Source organism: Pezoporus occidentalis, unplaced genomic scaffold, assembly GCF_034315485.1.
Source record: "Pezoporus occidentalis ecotype Australia unplaced genomic scaffold, CSIRO_AGI_Poc_V1 ctg40, whole genome shotgun sequence".
Lineage (NCBI taxonomy): Eukaryota > Metazoa > Chordata > Aves > Psittaciformes > Psittacidae > Pezoporus > Pezoporus occidentalis.
In genome coordinates this window covers 3,926,400-3,945,801 of record NW_026915725.1, presented here as the reverse complement: position 1 = coordinate 3,945,801, position 19,402 = coordinate 3,926,400, and the positions used below count along the sequence as shown (strand labels likewise).

The window sequence follows — 19,402 nt, the reverse complement described above, 5'->3', positions numbered from 1 at the left end:
ATAGGCACAGGTAGCAAAGCCCCTGGGCGAAGTAGTAATCATCTGTCAGAGCACAGCACAATCCCCCAGAAAAATAATGTAGCTTTGAGGGGGCTTGGGTTTGTCTTAATAATAACTGTGTAAATTGACTTAACAAATTCCCTGCCTTTTTTCTGAATTTTAGGTTACTTATGAGTAAGTAACTATGAGTAATTTAATTATTCATGCTTCAAAAACAGAGTCAAAATTTTACTTAAACAACTGTGTCTTTGCCAGTCAAAATTGCACTGAAAAGAATTCTTTTTTTTTTTTTTTTTGCATAGCATTTCAAAGTAAGAGTTGTGTTCATTTGTTCTGTTTCAAACATTTTTTATGCTATAGGTAGAAATGCTGTACATTGCCCCCCTCTTAACCTCAACAGGAAATAAAAGACTAGAATAATAGTGTAAATATTTGTGGATATTCTGAGGGAAAAATAGAATCCCATATTGAGATGAGAGTAGTAAGTAGCAATGCTTACATTTACTGTTCTCTTTCACATTATATACATTTTATGCTATGACAACCCATCTTCAGCATACCCATACTAAGGGACATATATCCATCTTCTTAGATACTCATTTGCCTAATGGACATAATCTATGAATAAATCAATTTTATTTACTTTGCTTCTTGTATTGAGTGTAGAAATCTGGCAGAAAATAACCTTGCATTCCAGTCACTCCTCAGAGATCAGAAGGGCTGGGGATAGCAACGTATATATTTTTTTAAATTACATTTGATGTGAAGATGTTTCCAAAATATCAATAAAATTTCATTGAAAGAACTGAGACACCCATCTACACAGAAGCAGCTTGCATGTTTGAGTTCAGAGCAGTATTTCATTACTTCTATAAAGTAAGATTTCTTCACAAATATAATCACAAGTAAGTAAACTACGACAAAAGAATGTTAGAACTAACAGAACCATGAAGTGGTATTATAGTATTTTCGCCACCATTTATACTTCATTCCTTTGAAGGAATTGTCTGTTGAGCTGAGGAACAAATGATGAAAAATATACTTGAAATTTTATGCAATATTCCAGAATAAGGTGGAAGCTTTAATATGTGTCTCTGTGTCTAAGATGTAGCATAAGCATTTATAAAATGAAAAGAGACAAAGAAATAACTTTAACATTTGAACTCCATTGAATCAGCAAAACCATTTCTTATTTTTTTAATGTATTGCTTGAGAAAGCCCTATAATTTTATGAATAGGGATTTATAAATTAAAAGAAAATTCTTACTGTTTCCTTAATCATTTGCTTGATTTTTTTAATCATTCAGCAAGAGTCAGAAGAAAAAAGGCTTATTCAGTCATCTAGAGAATATTTCTCAAATGTTAACCTCTCCTATTCCTTGACAATAGACAATAACAAGAAAGTAGGTGTATACAGTATTGGAAGCTCTAATGAAATAGTAGACTGGTTTTCTTTAAAAAGTTCCATAACACATCTCTAACCTGCTTAATTGTTTTCATCACAGTGGGATTTGTATAAGGGTATATGATTTATTCACATGAATCTTATTAGAATTAATCATGAATAATGGTATTACAATAAGTACCAAAAGAGCTAATCATAATATGTCACTTATGATAATGTCTTGCCGTCATTTTATATCACAATTATGTTTCAACTGCTTTACACGATTGTGAAGCCAACCATTCTGTTATGATTTGCTGTGATTAATGTGACCACCAGTGAAAGCTGATAATAATTAGTCTTTCATACTGTCATGAAATAGAACATATCCCCTAGAACATATTTAATCTCATTTTAAGTGTGAAATGTGTTAAATGACTCTATCAATAGATATGAATGAAAAAGGTAAGTTTACTATACACTGAAAAATGTTTTTGTAATTCTTGTTTCCCTAGATCTTGGTGAAAGGTACTGTAGGAGATGGTTTCACAGGAGACATTGGCCTTGATGACATGTCTTTTCTAGGCTGTACTCTTTACAACGGTAAGAACAGTCTTACAATGAACATCTCCTAGCTGTGAGCTGTCATTTATAAATATTGCTGCTAGAAAAACCCCATCAAACTGTGACTCCTGCCTGACAAGAAAACCCTTGTTGCCCTGCTTTTCAGACCTTTGCCTCTAGGCAGCAACAGAAAATATTTTCTACTCTGCCCTTAAGGTCGAAAAAAGACCCTCAGTAAGAAGGGTGCACCTGCCAAGCACTTTGAGAGCTTGATTCCTAGAAGGAAAAGGAAACTTAACTGCATGTAAACAAACTGACCTTTCATTCAGCAATCCCAGTTTGATACAGCCTTTCACTTCCCCCCAACAATTCTTAACGTTTTAACTGTGCCTATTTGTCTCATGTTACAGCACACAAACAGTCCAGGTGATAGAGCAGCCTGTCCTCAGAAGTCATTGCAGGCATTACAGTGTTGTATATGGCATGACAGTTGATGTACAGTCATAATAGGGCTGTAGAACAGCACACAATTTAGGACAGTGTCTGAATATTAGTATCCTAGCACTAACTCTAAAACACCCTAGTGCAGACACATTTTATTCTGATAGTCCAAAAACTTCACGTAGGTATAATTAGGTCTACTAGGAATATCAAATGTATATTGCATATTTCTTCTGCAGATAATTATCTCACATATTACCTAGTTTATACATTGTACAACATTTACTATAGTATTTTGAATATGAAGTTTTTTGTAAATATTCAGTTAATGAACAAAGCCTTCTATTCAGGAAGGAAACATTGAAAGAACAAATCAGAAAATCCCTACATGTTTTCAAATGAGATATGAAAAAAAGTATTAAAAATAAGCGAGAAGAGAGTTGGAAAGTATAGAAGGTCAGAGTTTCAGAGTTCATAAACAAGAAAAAAAAAAACTCGTTTTGTGTGGAAAGATAAAAAAATAGTGCTTATTGAGATCTGTGGACAAAGAAACAGTTTTTGTGTTCTGTATATTTAAAAACGCTCTTAGTACTGAAAGCGATTTTTGAGACACTTTTGGATCCTGCCTCTGTTTTTCTTGTCCACACTACAAAAAAAAAAAATCCCAATTAAAACAAAACAAAACAAAAAACCCACACCACCACCACCCCCCCCAAAAAAAAAATAAAAAAAAAATACCCAAGACACTATGGGAATAGTCTGTAAAAGAGCCAATAGCTATGGCATGTTGCACCATGTTTAACACAAGTTGAATAGGGGAAAAAAAAGCAGGTACCCCATGTCCCTGCACACTAGAATTAAGCATGAGCTGTTGTTCCACTTGTCCCACTTTAAATAACATCAGGGAGAGATGGGCTTGATATCTTGGTGGTAAAGTCCCTCAGAAGTAATATTAAAGATGTTGAAATATAAGAATACTGCTTTGATGCATCATTTGAATGCCTGCTCTAACCAAAGGCTATTCATTGAAGCTTACTCTGGATAAAATAATGTTTCACAAAATTGTAGAAAAATTAACTACTTCAAAAGAGAAAAAGGAGCATATTCTCCTTTCTTTTCAGGTGTCATGAAGGTTATGGTGCTTCAGTATTTCTTCTCCTATTCCAGTGAATTAGGAGCAAAGACTTTAATGTGGCATTTGTATTTAAAATTTTCTGAGCAATAAGGCCTTTGCTATTATTATGAGTTGTAGATACATTAATTATGTCATGCAATTTTTCCTTCAAAAGATTTCTTCCTCTAAGTCTTTTTGTTAAATCAGGATTATATGGAAGTACCTTTTATTTGATTGGAGTACAATTCATTTTATATCATACATATGCTTTCTATATTATGAAACATATATGGCTCCTGCTCATGGGTATTTATTAGTCTTAGTCCTCCAGGCCTTAGGGGAAAAAAATCCTTGTCATCTCAGACACCTTATACATTAAAAAGTGTTCACATGTACTTTTTAATTAACTTGGGAGTACCGCTCAGGTGCTTTGTGCACAACAGCTAATAATTCCATTAACAATTAAATTTGAAAAAGGAATTATATAGTGAAAATTCTTTTAATGGCAAATAATAGCAAGGGTTTTCAAGAAATGAGAGTAAGCCTGAAGAAAGTTACATATTAAAGAATAGGAGGAAAGGCAAAGACAATTGACTTGAAAGAAGTTGTAATAAGTTGAATGAAACATAAAGGAAATGGTGGAACAAGATGATGACCTCTAATAATTTTTGTAATGAGAATTACCTTTTTTTTTTTAATGACAAAATTAGAAGGTAAGAGGGTTACATAATAATTTTCACGGTCATTTGCTGTAAAGGATGTGTTTTTAAAAAAAGCCATTATCACAAAAATAATGTTAGCCCTGGTTCACAGGGAAATTAAGTTGAAATTAAGTTTTCTGTGATTGTTCTGTCAGTCTCCCTGACATTGGCTTTTGAAAGGACTCACCAAATTTGAAAAACATTTAAGAGGTGTAAATGAGTTCCTGCAAGTGTCAAGGATTTTATGAATGGTGGTTGGCTAACGTGACAGCCCTAGTGCTTTCCACTGAGGAAATGTTCAATCAATTTCCTGCTGGGCAGCATTTAAATCATCCAGTTTGGCTGCCCAGGCATGTTTCTAGTAGTGCTATACCCGTGACAATAGCTGGAAGTGGCAAGTGGAGAAATCATTACAAATCTAGAATGCCTTGGTCCCATCTCTCAAGATTTCTTTGTTTTATTTTTTCAAAGGAAACTTGCCAACAGTTTCTACAGCTACCCCAGGAACTTCAGTTCCTGCCACACTCCCCATGAACAACTGCACAGAGAAGGATTTTGTCTGTAGAACCTCGGGCCGCTGCATCCAGATGATCCAGAAGTGTGATTTTAGACCTGACTGTTCTGATAAGTCTGATGAATCAGCTTGTGGTAAGTGTACTAGATCTTTTGCTTTGCTACCTCATTAGTTTGCAGCTGTTAAACACATTGTTTTAACGGCTCTGTATTTACCTTTGCACTTTGGTATCAGCACCTAATGGCTATTTTTAATGTGATTTCCCTCAGAAGAAACAATAACAAATTTCTCTTAGCATGAGAATCTGTGATGTTATGCTCTTTCTGCCTTCTAATGGGCTGATTCAGACTTGACATTCTTGTTCAACTTACTACTAAAATGGGGTGAGGGAACAATTGTCAATTCTACAATAATTGGTAGCTATACACAACAATTTTTCTAAGTAGGCATAGTTTCTCAACTTAAATGATCTATGCCACACTCAAATTTTTCAAACGTTCACTAGTCCAGACAGAAGGAGAGAATAACTTTACAATCTCATGTTTGGGTTGCGCATTTGGGAGATATGGGTCCACTTCTTACCAGTTTAAATGACTATGGGGTATGGGTGGGGTGTTTTCAGTTTTGTTTGTTGGGGTTTTTCTAATACAAAGTATTTGCAGCAGCAGCAATGTTTGTGAAATTCAGCCTACTCCATGCAGAAGTGAGTTCCAGCCTGTAAAGCTCTGATAGTGGGATCAGAACACTGGAACTGGGACAATGGACAGGTGACCATGTGTTGCTCCAAGAGGTCTAAGACATTTGCTAATTGCTTCTCAGTTGCAGCAGTTCACACTATAGCACTTCAGAAGAAAGACAATGACTTTGTTTTGCCTTAAAGTGCAGTACTTGAAAATACTGCTGTTCTGAATTTAATTAATGAGGGGGGCAGACATCTAGACGGTGACCACTTTGCCTTCAGCAAGCTTAACTATTCTACCTGAAGATCAAAACTCTGCATTCATTACGCATTGTGTAGGAAAATCAGTCATCTCTCACAGGGCTGAGGGCTCAATGAGGAAAAGTAACATTAGACTCCGTCTATTTCTTATTTGTGAATAACTGTAAGAAACAAATCTGATATATAAGTATCACTGGGTAATTTCCTATAGTGTGAAACAGAAACCAACAACCATTCAAATTCTGCCTTGAAAAAATAAATGCAGAGCCCTTTGGATAGAATATCCTTGTGTGTCTATGTCGTCCCTTCCCCAGAAATTTACGTTATTTTGCAAAACATCCTTTCCTTCTGAGACAAATAAATGCTGTTGTAGAATACACCTTTGCATATTTGGTCTGTCTGAAGTCTTCCCATTACCACAGCAATGATGGCAATTAATCACTTGAATGACAGTCCTGGAATTGGAGTTAAGTATGTCCTGACAGAAATATGTTCTCAGAGGCATTTGAGGCATAATGTTTATAAAACATGTTAAAAAAGGGGAATAAACACTTAATATTATGCCACTCATCATTCTTCTGAAACATCACAAATCTTTACATGGATAACTCATGAGATCACACTGGCTGTGTTTCTCTTCATTACTGGAGATATACAAGTTATAAATCAAAACTTAGTCTACCATTTTTAGCCTCCAAGGATGCTGAAATCAAGCATAGGCTCCTTAAAGCACCGTGTTTTCTTGATATAGAAGTTACCTCAGATACTCCAGTGTTTGAGCTTTGTGGGTTAAAATGAACTCTCCCTGCAGAATCTTCACAGTAGTTGCTTAGATTTGAGTATAGCAGTCTGTTTCAAAGTTCTGCAGAGTGACAAAACTCACCTTGGATCACCTAGATAAAGTTTCTGAAAAACATTCAGGAAGATGTATCAGAAGATAAATATTCAAAGCAGAAATGGAAAATAAATGGTTTTAATTTTTTTTTCTCCCCCCCCCCCCCCCCCCCCCCAATATTCTTACAAGGGGATACATTGTGAGGGAGGAACAGTAGTGGACTCAGTTTTCCTGTCCAGTTGCTCAGAAATCAAAAACTGAGACATAGGCAGCTGCATATTTATTCAGTATGACAAAGTTCAGTATTTGCCATCAATACCAAATAGCTGCATTATTATGTGGGTTTTGAGTCCTGTGGGAACTGCCTGAATCATTGATTTGTTTTCTCTTAGAGTTTTGGTTATGGACTTTCTGCACAATTTGCAATAAGTTGCTAGTATCATCAGTCCACGGTACTGAAGAAAGAACCATGCAGCAGCTGGCAGATTCTTAGCTGATGAATTTTACATGCATTTCAGTGTATATCACAAGACAGATTATAACAGTGTCCTGAAAGCTGGTTAGAAAACATGTGAAGCTAGATACTGAGGTGCAAAAGAATCGGTATATTCCCAAAATTAGAATTCTAATAGAAAAGAACATAGAAAATATATTTAATAATTTATCTATGGAGGAAAAACTCTGTTTTACTACTGTGTAAGTATTCATGAATACTATAAATTGAATCATTTTTATTGCCATTTTCTAAAAACCATTAATGATTTCATTTTTGTTATAAACCTGAAGTATTCTCTGTTCATATCTAAAGTTATGGAAGTCTGCAACTTTGAAGATAAAAAACAGTGTGGGTGGTATCAACCAGCTCTAGAACAGACATCAGGAAGCAATTCTATCCATACCACAAGCATATTCAAGTGGGAACTTGGAAGAGGGACAGATCTTTATCCTGGACAAGAAAAGCATTGCCCATTAATTGATCATACTACGTAAGTACAATTTTTCAGGTACCTGAATCGTTCTTGGGATGTGTGAGTTTGGCCATATATGCATTTGCCAGGAGGGAAAACTGCTCAGTTCACAGTATTGAAGCAGTTTACTGATTTCTTAATGACATATATAATTAACTGACAATAAGTGAACTGGATATGCAGGATCAATGGTATAAATACAAAAGATTAATCAAAATAGAAAATTTTCATAATCAGGTACAAATTTCTGAACACCTTTCTAAAAGCGATTCCCAAAAGTTTCAGTACCTCCCCATCCACTGAAACACATGTGCACTCCCTCTCCCAGAGGACTTGTTGGGTATAATCATGTTACCCCTTATGGGAAAACAAGTTTGGAGATATGGATTCTCCAGCTTTAGGTATACACATGCTGCTGCCTACAATCTGTTAATACATATGGCATGAGAAATCAACCCTCCTTGTAGCATCCCAAACTGTCAGCCCACCAGCTGGATGCAGGCTGTTTGAAGCATCAAGTGGGGACAGTGCTCTGCTCATCTATGCACTGATTGTGGCACCAGCAAGATTACCTCTGCCATGTCAAAACCATGGTTTGGCTGCTGCTGTTTTAACTCTATAATCTCTCCCTACTATTACAACATTTTATCCTACTTTCATACTTCTTTTCAAGATGATTTCTCCTTTGTTTAAAAGCTGTCTTTGCAATTCACTGGCTACTATTTAATTGAGTTGATGATGGTCATCATTTTAATCAGTTTTGGGTGAATATATTCTCAGATGCTCTTTATTCATCCAGGCAGTGTATACGCACTTTTCCACTCCACTAGATATTGTTATCCTACACTTTTGCCCAAGGGTGGGCGGTACAAATTACCCCATCAGTGGACCTTGTTAATTCTGCTGCCATTTAATAATCAGCTAATGCAGCTCAAAATGACGGTAGTTAGTGTTAAATTCAGTTTAGTTGATATTTTGCCATGTTTCTGATAAATTATATCACTTCATAGCAAAATGAAAAATATTTGTTCTCTCAGCAAAGATTTCTAAATTAATTTTGGATTCCAGGTAGTTTGTTTATGATAATTATTAACACCAACCAAAGACATTTCCTTTGATTTGCCTCAAGGAGATTTTTCTATGGAGATTTAGCTTTACCAGGTTTTTGGTGGTGTTTGTTTTCTGGGGTGTTTTGTTTTTTTTTTATTTTTCTTCAAGTGAGAAGTGCAATTAATAAAAAAACATTAATGCAATTTATATTCCAGTTAAAAATAACAGTTAAGATTTATTGAAACAAAATCTTTGCAGGTGACTAGCAAATGTGACTAGCGCAAACAGTGTTGTGTCATACAACATCAATTCACCTGATAAGGAAACTTCTGAACAGAAAAATACTTCCCTAGTTCTAGTGACAGACGTTCACTTTCTGTGACATTAGTCCACAGAGTGCAAAAATGGACTTTAAATTAAAACATCTCCAACAGTTTTTGCTATGTCGTTACTAGTTTAAAATGAGATTATATTGCATTTACTCAGCATGTATTTCTATCACTGTAAAAGAATCAGCTGAATACATTGGTTTCACTAAGTGTTTCATTGAAATCACTGTATATTTTTACAAAAAAAAAAAACAAACAACCAACAAACCTAACCCCACCAGGCAAAACTGAAATATATTGTTGTAATGTTTCACATGAGATGCGATTCAGTAGCACTGTTTTTCCATTCACTCTGTTTATTGGCTTACAGAAGAGAATGGGAGCACAGTGCTTCCAAATTTCAGCAGGAAATGCAGAGCAGCAGTTTTGTGGAATTAAACCCCTGCAACATTTTGGTTTTGTTTCTCATCCATTTTCCACAAATACCCATGGAGTTAAATTAGAGACACTGTAATTCTGTGAGTTTGCTTATTAAAATAAAACATGCAGGATTATGTATGGAACCTTTAGCAACTGATATATTAATTAACAAAGCAATAGAACTACGTGTCCTGGGTTCAGCAGTAGCAGTCATTTTTCTCCTTCTTAGTAGCTGGTGCAGTGCTGTGGTTTTGACTTTCAGCCTGAGAACAGAGCTGATGGCACTGATATTTTAGTTGTTGCTAAGTCATGTTTACTCTGACCAAGGACTTTGTGAGTCTCATGCTCTGCCAGAGAGGAGGGGAAGCCGGGAGGAAACAGAGACAGGACACCTGACCCAAACTAGCCAAAGAGGTATTCCATACCACAACACATCATGCCCACTGTATGTTAAACTGGGGGCAGTTACCTGAAAGGGTTAGATCACTGCTCGGGTCGAGCTGGGTATCAGTCGGCAGGTGGTGAGTGGTTGTGTTCTCTTCCCTTGTTATTTCCCTTATCATTATTATTATTGATGGTAGCAGCAGTGGTTTGTGTTATACCTCAGTTACTGGACTGTTCTTATCTCAACCTGTGGGAGTTACATTCTTTCGATTCTCCTCCCCATCCCTCTGGGAGCCAGGGGAAGAAGGTGGGGAGTGAGCAAATGGCTGCATGGTTTCTGGGTTGCTGGCTGGGCTTAAACCATAACACTACCATATCATCTTTTCCCCACACAAATTTCTTTAAAAACTAATCTCTAATTTTTCATCATATAATCAGAATCTCTGCTTCACAGAGATAATCACCAACCAGCTTGTATGTGCTTATAATATATGGAATAATTTTTAAAGGACTGGCTTCCATTAATAAAAACTGTCTCTATTATTCCAACCAAAAGGATAAAAAAAAAAAAGATTCCAAGTCAAAACACCTTCCTGAAGGTGCAAACCAAGCCCCATTGCAATACACCAAAAGAAATGCTCAATACACCAGTTCTGTGTCTGTCATTTTATATGGATGACTGTCTGAAGAGTTCGACATATTTCACTTCTGTATATTTATGTTGGACTTTGAAGAAACTGAAATTAACGACAATGCTTTTAAGAGCCTTTTTGACATGAAAAGATATAAATGATACCCAAGATATTATAGTTGGTTACACATACATAGAAGTAAAAGAAATGTATGAGCTTTATATGATGCTTTTATACTCTGTAGATCTGTTCTCAATAGTGTTACTTCGGACAAATGTGTGTGTATATCTATTGAGCTTGCTTGAGTACTTTATTCACAGTGAAATGAAACACATAGCAGTGAGCCACATAGACTTCACAGCTGTCTCTTAAAAAGATGCTTATAGTACTTTTAAAGACAATGGAAAATGAAAGGAAGGGGACACTTCAGTCTGGTAAAGAGGGTTCTATTAGCATGTTACACTGTATCTATCACAGGCTCTGATGTGTATTATGCTTCTATATGTGCAATTCTTGAGTTGAAGAAGTGTAGATTTCATCAAAAGAAAGACTTGAGGGCATTTAGAGAAATAGGGTAACAATAATGAACAAAAAATTAATTTTATTTATAGAATCATTAAACCACATACGTTAATTTCTCACACATGGAGTCTAATGATAAATATAACACACTTTGATTTAGTGCAAGAATTCCTTCTTACACATGTAGTAATTTTCTTTGGAGCACCTTTCTAATATGGTGTCCAAATACAGGTCTTAGTATATGGCTAGTGCTTTAGTGCATTAATTGCCCTTATTTCTGTTCAGTTTGAGTTCAGTTTGAGTTAAAGCTTAATCCTGTATTTGCATGTCAAAGTTTAGGTGCTCAAGACAGAAAATTCTGTCTTAAGCTGTGCAGAGCTAGCTCTGTGGGCATCCATCAATTTACAAACTGTTGTCTTCAAACACAGCCAGGGGATGGTTTCTGCAGTAGGATATATCTCTAGTCTATCCTTTCAGAAAGCAGACTTACAAAAAAATTTACGTATACTTTGTTATGGCATCACAATTTTTTGAGTCTGAGTTTAGTATGCATTAATGTTAAATGTTACTGGATGTGGCAGGTTACTAGATAAAACTATAATGATAAAAGAATTTACTCTTTTTGGAATTATTACCATTTGAAATTAAATCTACCACATATTGCTATAAGTGAAGATGTACATTCCTGACCACTCTTTACAAAAATGCTGCAATTTCGGTTTTGGTTGGTTTGGTTTTTTTTTTCTGTTTTTGTTTGCTTGTTTGATTGATTGCTTGGTTTTGTTTTTTTTGGGGGGGTTTTGGTTGGTTTTTAGGTTGTTAAATGCAGATTTAGCTTATTGAGTATTCAAAACCTATTAATAGTTAAGTGGTTGGAAGTGTTCAGTCGAGAAAATCTTTGATACATAGTAGAACTAATTAGTTTTTTATTGTCCTGTAAGATTACTGAAAGTGATAACTTTTATGACATTTTAATTTTGCATACAGGTTATTTTTTTTGCAATATCATCTTCACAGATGCAATTATTTATTCTGGAAAGAACCCTGTTGAAGTCAATGAGTATGTTATTTGCAAATCCCTGCAAGATGGACTGTAAAATATCTGTTCATATGTTATGATCTGTAATAGACCATCCCATATTACCTACAGAAGGATAACTAGTCAAACTATTTCTGGTGTAGACACTAAATATCTAGCAAATACAGATACTAAAGAAACAAGATCATTTTTTCCTCATTCTCCTTTTTCCTCCACATAAAACTTCTCATGCTTCCTGAAGAAGTGTGCTCTGTCACATTTCCTTCAGATTCACAACCATTATTACATCTTGAGTAAAAGCTTGGCTGCTGTCCACAGACTACCCTTTCCTTCCTATATAAAGTGGTGCTTCAGGCTGAAATAATGGGCATAATGGGCAGTGCATCAAGTAGCTCTTACCCAGAGCATAAAAGAAGTGATAATATTTTTTCTTGAATGAATGCTTGTATATTAAGGTGTCTTTCACTTCTGAATTTTAGAAACATTATTTTGTGACTTCTAGAGGCAGATGCAGTGCTGAGGGAACTGGGAAATGTTAAGAAATCGCTTTTTTTTATAGAAGTCTTATTGCTTATAATTTCTGTAATATTTCTATATTGTTTTTACCCACCTTTCAGCAGTTTCTCACCTTAAAGCCCAATTTCAAGTAAATAGTTCTATGGGCACAGTGTGCACCTAGATTTCCTATTTTATGGTTAATATATTGACGTTACATTGGATTCTATGTGGGCACATACCAATATAAAGATTAAGCCTTCCTTGTGTCTTTGACAGTTTTCTTAGGAATACTGAGACTAATAATAGTTTTTGGATGCTTTGTATTTTTATTGCAACCTTTGTTGCCAGTGCTGGAAAGTAAGAAAGGTTAGCGTCTTTTACAGATTTTTAAAACATATTTATGTTTATGCCTACTTAAGATTTTTACCGCTACTTTCATATCATTTGGTTTCTGACACTGTAAACAAGAAATAATAGGAATCAACATAAAATGAAACTAGCATGATGGAAAGGTTAAAGTATCACAGTTTACAACCATCTTGTGTCAAATATGTAAGGCTTTAAAATACCAACACTATATATTGATGACATAGTACAAGAAAAAAATGACACCAATATAAATATTTTCTCATAAATATGGTTGTTAGGAAAAAAGGAGAATTTAGCTCCTTCTTAGCTAATGAAACAATCTAGGAATTCTCTCAGAAGTCTTTTGATTAAATGTTTTATAACTAGTAAATCCTAGCTAATCTAAAACTAAAAGATCTTACAGATATCCTAACTTTGCAAATATCTTAACTTTGGCAAAACTTTTTCAGCTATTCTTGGAGGAAATGTAATAGATGTAGAAGTAACTGATCCCCCCCAGCCACACTACCCTGATAAAGGATGCATAGGATATAATAAATGCAGACTAAAACCACTGTCTTGTCTAATTCAAAGCATCAGTTTAAGCTTTGATGGACCCACATTTTCCTGGTATGTCTAGTGTCCCACAGTCCTTCCCCTTTGATCTAGAGAATTCTTCTTTTGGATGTCATCTAGTACCCTAATGGTTTTTGACCGCTGGTTTGGGGTTTCTCTCTGTACAGAAACCCATCTGGGCTGATAGCAGGTCACTGATTTAGCAGGGCCTGGAGAGATGATGTTTGAGAACTGAAGAATAATGCTTAAATGTGTAATAGGTCCAATATGTCTATGGGGCTCTGATTTGCTATATGGAATCTGCACAGTGCTTATGGAAATATATCTTCAGGAAAAAATGGAAAGGAATATGGGACCTGCTGAGTTTTGAATTTCAAATTTTAGTATGGTGTGAGATGTTTATCCCTTTAAGGAAACTGAAATTTCATTCTTTGGTTTGCATCTTTGTTTTTGTCATTATTGCTGAGACGTGGAAGGAAATCAGAATTCTTTAATGAACTGGAGCTGTTTGTTTCGTAACCAGATTTAGTTCTCACTCTAAATGAAAAACAAAGAGTATTTTAGAAGTCCACCTAAGTGCTTAATCAGTGATTCTGACACAATTTGTAGAAGATATATAGATGAATTAGCACTTTAAAAACTGAGAGATGTTCAACAAATAATTAAATCTGAGCTTGAACTCTGTATGGAAAAGTTCAGCTGAGTATTTTTTAATTTACTTTCAGACATTACAATAATAAACAATTACTACTGTCAAACGAGTAAAAAACTTTACTTGATAACAATACCAGATTAAAGCTGGGCCTAATTTTTTAGATAGGCCTCTAACTTTTTTCTTTTTAATACATCTAATATTTCACCTAAATGCTAACTTCCATTTAGTATATTCAGTTCCCTGTGTTCTGAACACTTTGAAGGCAGAAATAAAGTGGATTCTTTTATGAATGGCCATTCTTTGCTAGCTACATTTTAAATGATACTTGAAGTATTAAGCTATTAAGAAAGTCATGTATAGCAATGTACCTCATTTGCTTATGTTGAATTTCATATATCCATTAAATATTGTGAATTTCCCTCTGAAATTAATTAGGATTATTGCCCTGGTGCAGGAATGCCTCGTATGGGGAATGCTTGCAGTACCGAGGTAAAATTAATTATTTTCGAAGGGTAAACATGAAAATTTTAATGACACATATTGTAGCTGCCAACTGAAAGGTTTTCCATTGGAGAATTTTCCAAATAAGCCCTAAATCTTGCAGGTATTGGCAGGGGAGCTTGCATGTATTCTGCTGAATTGCATCACTTACATAAGATCTACATAGCCAGATTTATTCACTCTTATACATGTTGAACAGCACCTTGTTTTATACTTGTTACTATCAACTTCTGGCCTCATTAAAAAAAAAAAAGGTATGGGGAAAGTACTTTCATGGAATAAGAAAGGAATTTCAGAAGAGGTCAGATGATTTAATCACGCAATGAAGAAACTACTACCTTGCTGAAGATCACACAAAGATGTCACTACATGCCCTTGTAAAAAGTCACCCTCCAGATTTCTTGCAGTCACCTTTAGGTACTGGAAGGCTGCTCCCAAGTGCCCCCTGAGCCTTCTCCAGGCTGAACTAGCCCAGCTCTCTTAACCTTTCGTCATAGGAGAGGTGCTCCAGCCCTCTGATTGTCTTCATGCCCCTCCTCTGGACTCGCTTCAACAGATGCATGTGTTTCTTATGTTGGGGGTCCTAAAGCTGAACACAGTATTTCAGGTGGGGTCTCGCAAAAGTGGAATAGAGGTGGAGGATCCCCTCCCTCGACCTTTATTTTGGGATTATTTTCACCTAATTACGTTAAGGCCTGCATATGTATTACTTTCTTTTGGGATTATTCTGTGCAATAATTCACTTCCATATATTTATGCTACTGTCTCGAGGATGATGTAAACGAATGCAGTTAAATATAAAGATATCTGAATTGCCAGGATAGAGTGATAAAAGAAAAGCATTAGCCATACTTCTCTCATCTGCTTCTGAATGAAAAGCAAAATAAGTTTGTGGACAAGATCCAGATTTCCCCAGATTGTTACTCTTCCCCCTAGAATCCCACTGGACTCATATCAGTCCCTGTTGGCTTTATCAACAGTCCTCAGTGATCTCACCTGCTACATGTCTGAGCTACACGAGATGAAGATCTGAACCACATCTTAAGATGCATTTTTGAAACTTATTGTTCCTCCTTGACAAACATCTACTTGTATGTGGCTTAGAAAGAAAAACAACAAAACAAAACTATAAACTGATGAAGATTATCATTCTGTTGAATGGTTACTTCTCTTTTATGAGTGGTAGTAGAAATGGTAACTAATCATGACACTGTTTTCCTGCATGCATTTGATTTCTACCTAAAACTGTGTGCATAGGCAGCCTATCCCACTAATTACTTTGTGTAAAAGTAATTTTTTTCAATTATGAATCTTATGTTCTTCATGTTTTCTAATTAATATGCAGAAAATGATCTGCAAAATTTTTTTTCATGCATAAGTTCCTTCATTTTATAGGATCTTTTAGTACTTCATATAAAAAACTGGTATTAATTGTTTAGAGCTAAAAATCATTTTTGCTAGCTAAAGAGAAACAATGGGAATAATTAACTTCTCTGCCTTTTGACATCTGCAGATATTTTACATAGAAATCCTTACCAATACCTGCAGATACAATGATTCTTTCAATATTGCAGACTAGATAAATTTTGGGAAAATCTCTGAGAGGAGGATGATTATAGGATTGAACTGCGGCTAATTAACTAATAAAAGTGCTTTCCTTACTTCTCACTTGTGGAATTGCTAGAAGGACACTTTGCCCTGCTGTAGGAAACAGCCTGGAATTTCTTTACCAAAATGTTTTATAACTACCAGAATTCTTTCTTATTTTCATCTAACAAAATATATTATGTAGTTTCCCAAGGCTATAGCTGTTTCCTTTTTAACCCTTGGTCTCTGGTGTAACACCAGGGAAGGCAGAAGCAGTACTCTGCATAACAATCAATGAATCAATCACTGGTTTGCAAGGATTTTTGAAGGGCTGTTTTGTGTCAATGTCTATCACTAGGTTTTCATTTTCTTATGAAGCAAAAATTTTAACAGTTTTAAAATTACAAAAGAAATAGAAAATAATTTTCATTTAAATATAGCCTTAAGATCAATCACAGGTTACTGAAAGAATAAGGAGATACTGAAATTCTTTGCTCTGTGCAAAAGGAAAGTCAGGCTGTTTGCAGTCTATCAGTCTGTCACTGGTCGTATTAGAAACAAGTTACTGCATATGTGATTCTAAGGATGGGTGAATTGGAGACTTCAGATCCTCAGAGGAAACTGCTGTGTGAATACAGAGAATGCCTGTTTCTAGCCTACTTTATATTATGTACCATAGTAAATAGAATGTGCTGTTCTGAAAGTCACTGAATATATGGCGGAATTAAGTTTCTCAACCTCCAGAATACATGGTAGGTCTTAAATAATATATGTTGAAAGTATTTCGTGATTATCAAGTGTAAATTATCCTATACAGAAAATGTAAATCTTAGTTTTGTTGTGACTTTGCAGTGATAAACCTGTATGTACTAAATTCATAGTTACTTTATGACACACATCAGTACATGTTGTGTTCAGTAGAGGCACCGCAACCTGAGATAAAATGTATCTAGATGTAAAATGAAGATATTTTTTAAAATTTTATGATGTTTTAAAGAAACAATTTTCTTACAGGGTTTCAAAGTAACTTCATATTATTGAAAGAGTAGTTTTTTAAATATTTGTTTACTATTTCAGGGTTACTGCAGCAAAGAATGCATCAAAACCAATTGTTACCAGAGGCATGAAAAAGTCTTTTAGTCCTTTAGTCTGCTCTAAGTATAAAAACTTGGGAACGGCTGGTGGAAAAAAAAAGACTTCTTGAATCTGAGCCATTGGAATCTTGCCTCTATCCATTCAGCAGGACTTTCAGTCTGTGAACAGCCTCTAGGCACCCTGCTTTTCTCTTGGCAGTGCTTGAAGGGCATGGTCACTGTCTTCTCCCAGTTGCAGAGGTGCAACTTTACAGAGTGATAGCTCAGAACTTGGCCAAACAGGAAAACAGAAGAGCAAGGAAAAACTAATACCAGTGCCCTTTTAAAAACATAGGTCCCATCAGCAGGTTTGTAAGCCCTTGTTGGAAAGGTTTTTTGAGAAGCACTGAGCAAATAGCAGCTCCGCTGAAGAGAACTGGATCTTGTCTTTGGTCAACAACTGCTTTTTCTTTTGAAAAGCAAGGAACCAAATCTTAGATACCCAAAACACTACTTCTGCACTTCTGGTCTCTCTCTGCACTCAGAATCTGATGCTTACTGCAAAGCCAGACTCATCTTTCTCAGCAGCAAGAATTTCACCCCGTATCTTGTATTTTCCTGACTTCAAGCCAGGATCCAAACTGTCTGGTGTCCCTGAGGAAAGAGGTGGTGTCAGGGAGAAACCCAGAGGCCCCAAGCCCTCATCTATTTGACCCTGTGGGTAAAGGCTGACTGCAGCTCTGCTTTTTTTTTTGCCAGTATAAAAATACCAGCTTACTTTTCAAGGGCTTTTTGGGATTCTGGCTGCCTGGACACTCAGGCAGAAGACACTATTATCTGCATAAGGAAATATTACCATCTTAATTCTAACTGGAACTTAATTGTGATGAGATGTTTTGTTTCAATAAAGAAAATCCTTTCTCCCTGAGCAGGTGTACTGAAGAAGGCTGGTACCTGTTTGCAGACAGCTCAAATGGAGAATTTGGTGACACAGCTGACATTGATACCCCAGTCATCTCCCTTACAGGACCCAGATGCAAAATTATATTCTGGAACCACATGAATGGTTCAACAATAGGCTCTCTGGAGGTACGGAGATGTTCTTTGGTTTGGGTTGTTTTTACTGCCTGAAATTGCTATGCAAAAATTCATGCCTTGTCACTTATTTTCATTAAAGCCTAGGCTGCTAGTAAATGAAAATGAACAATTACTGTAAGTCCACTGTTCTCAATATGTTATGATCTGAGTGAAGCATTAGTTCAAGTAAGCCAGGGAAAATGTAACTTTTAGCAATCAAATATAATGACCTTTATAGGCATACTGTGGCTAGAACATCTATACACGTATAAGCCTTGTACTGCACTCTTTGGCACTGAAAAGCATCGGTAGATATTTGGACTTTGAGGTCTTGGCTGAATTTGGGAGCATGAAAAACAAAAAAGTTGTTTTATTAAAATTTGCTGTCATTTTTTGTAGAAACAGCTTATTCCTTGGAAAGTTTAACATATACCTTTAGGAGATTAATTGTATTATTGTAAGCAGCATTGAACTATTACTAGGACATAATAGCAACAAACCTGCTTACCCATATGCTTTTCTTCTCCGCAGTTAAAAACAGTTCTGTAAAGAAAATGTAACTTTTTTAGAGGCTTGTAGATCAAATGAGTCACTGCAAAATGAATTAATAAAGCAGCAACATTGTTCTCAACATTTTTTGCCACACACCTGAGTCCTTATAATGGGTTTTCCCAGGAATCTTACACTATAACTTTCAGAGTCAGAACTGGATTGAAAAAATACTCAGAATAAGTTACCCAGCCACCTGTGCACTCAGTATCAAATTGGGTGTGGCCAGTGTATGTGGATTTGGTTCTATAAATAAATTCTCTCCAGTTACTCTGAATAACATAAGAAAAAGGGGCAGAATTAAGCTTTTCCAAAGATAAAATTAAAATGTTTGTTAACATCAGAACTGAAATCAGATGTGCTGTTCTTTGCTCCATGCATGTGGCTTGCCAGACGTTCAGAGGAAGCATGTTCTGTGTTTACTTGAATTATTCTTAAGCAATTTTTAAAAGTACCGCCGAATTTTTCCCAAGTAAGTAAAGATCTTGCAAGGCTGCTTGGCAGGTAGTCAAATTTTAATTTATCAGAATTAGTGGGAAAATCATAGTATAATGCTGGTTGGCCCCCGGTTTTAAGCCTCGGGACAGATCAATTTGCTTTGTGACTTCTTTACTCTGGTGTCCAGGGCTTCTTCACAATGTGGGAACCCATATTAGTTGGAATACAAAACACAGAGTGTTTTGTAGAACAGCAAATTCCAT

General features: G+C 35.7%; 1 protein-coding gene across 1 annotated transcript in view; it reads left to right on the top strand.

Annotated features, from left to right (window-relative positions):
- The window catches only part of MALRD1 (MAM and LDL receptor class A domain containing 1), a 245,916-nt gene that overhangs the window by 71,453 nt on the left and 155,061 nt on the right, over positions 1-19,402 (top strand). The window contains exons 19-22 of the mRNA XM_062633694.1: positions 1,900-1,987; positions 4,676-4,852; positions 7,302-7,479; positions 18,008-18,164. Of these exons, the coding sequence (XP_062489678.1) occupies positions 1,900-1,987; positions 4,676-4,852; positions 7,302-7,479; positions 18,008-18,164 (600 nt within the window). The remainder of the gene's footprint in view (positions 1-1,899; positions 1,988-4,675; positions 4,853-7,301; positions 7,480-18,007; positions 18,165-19,402) is intronic.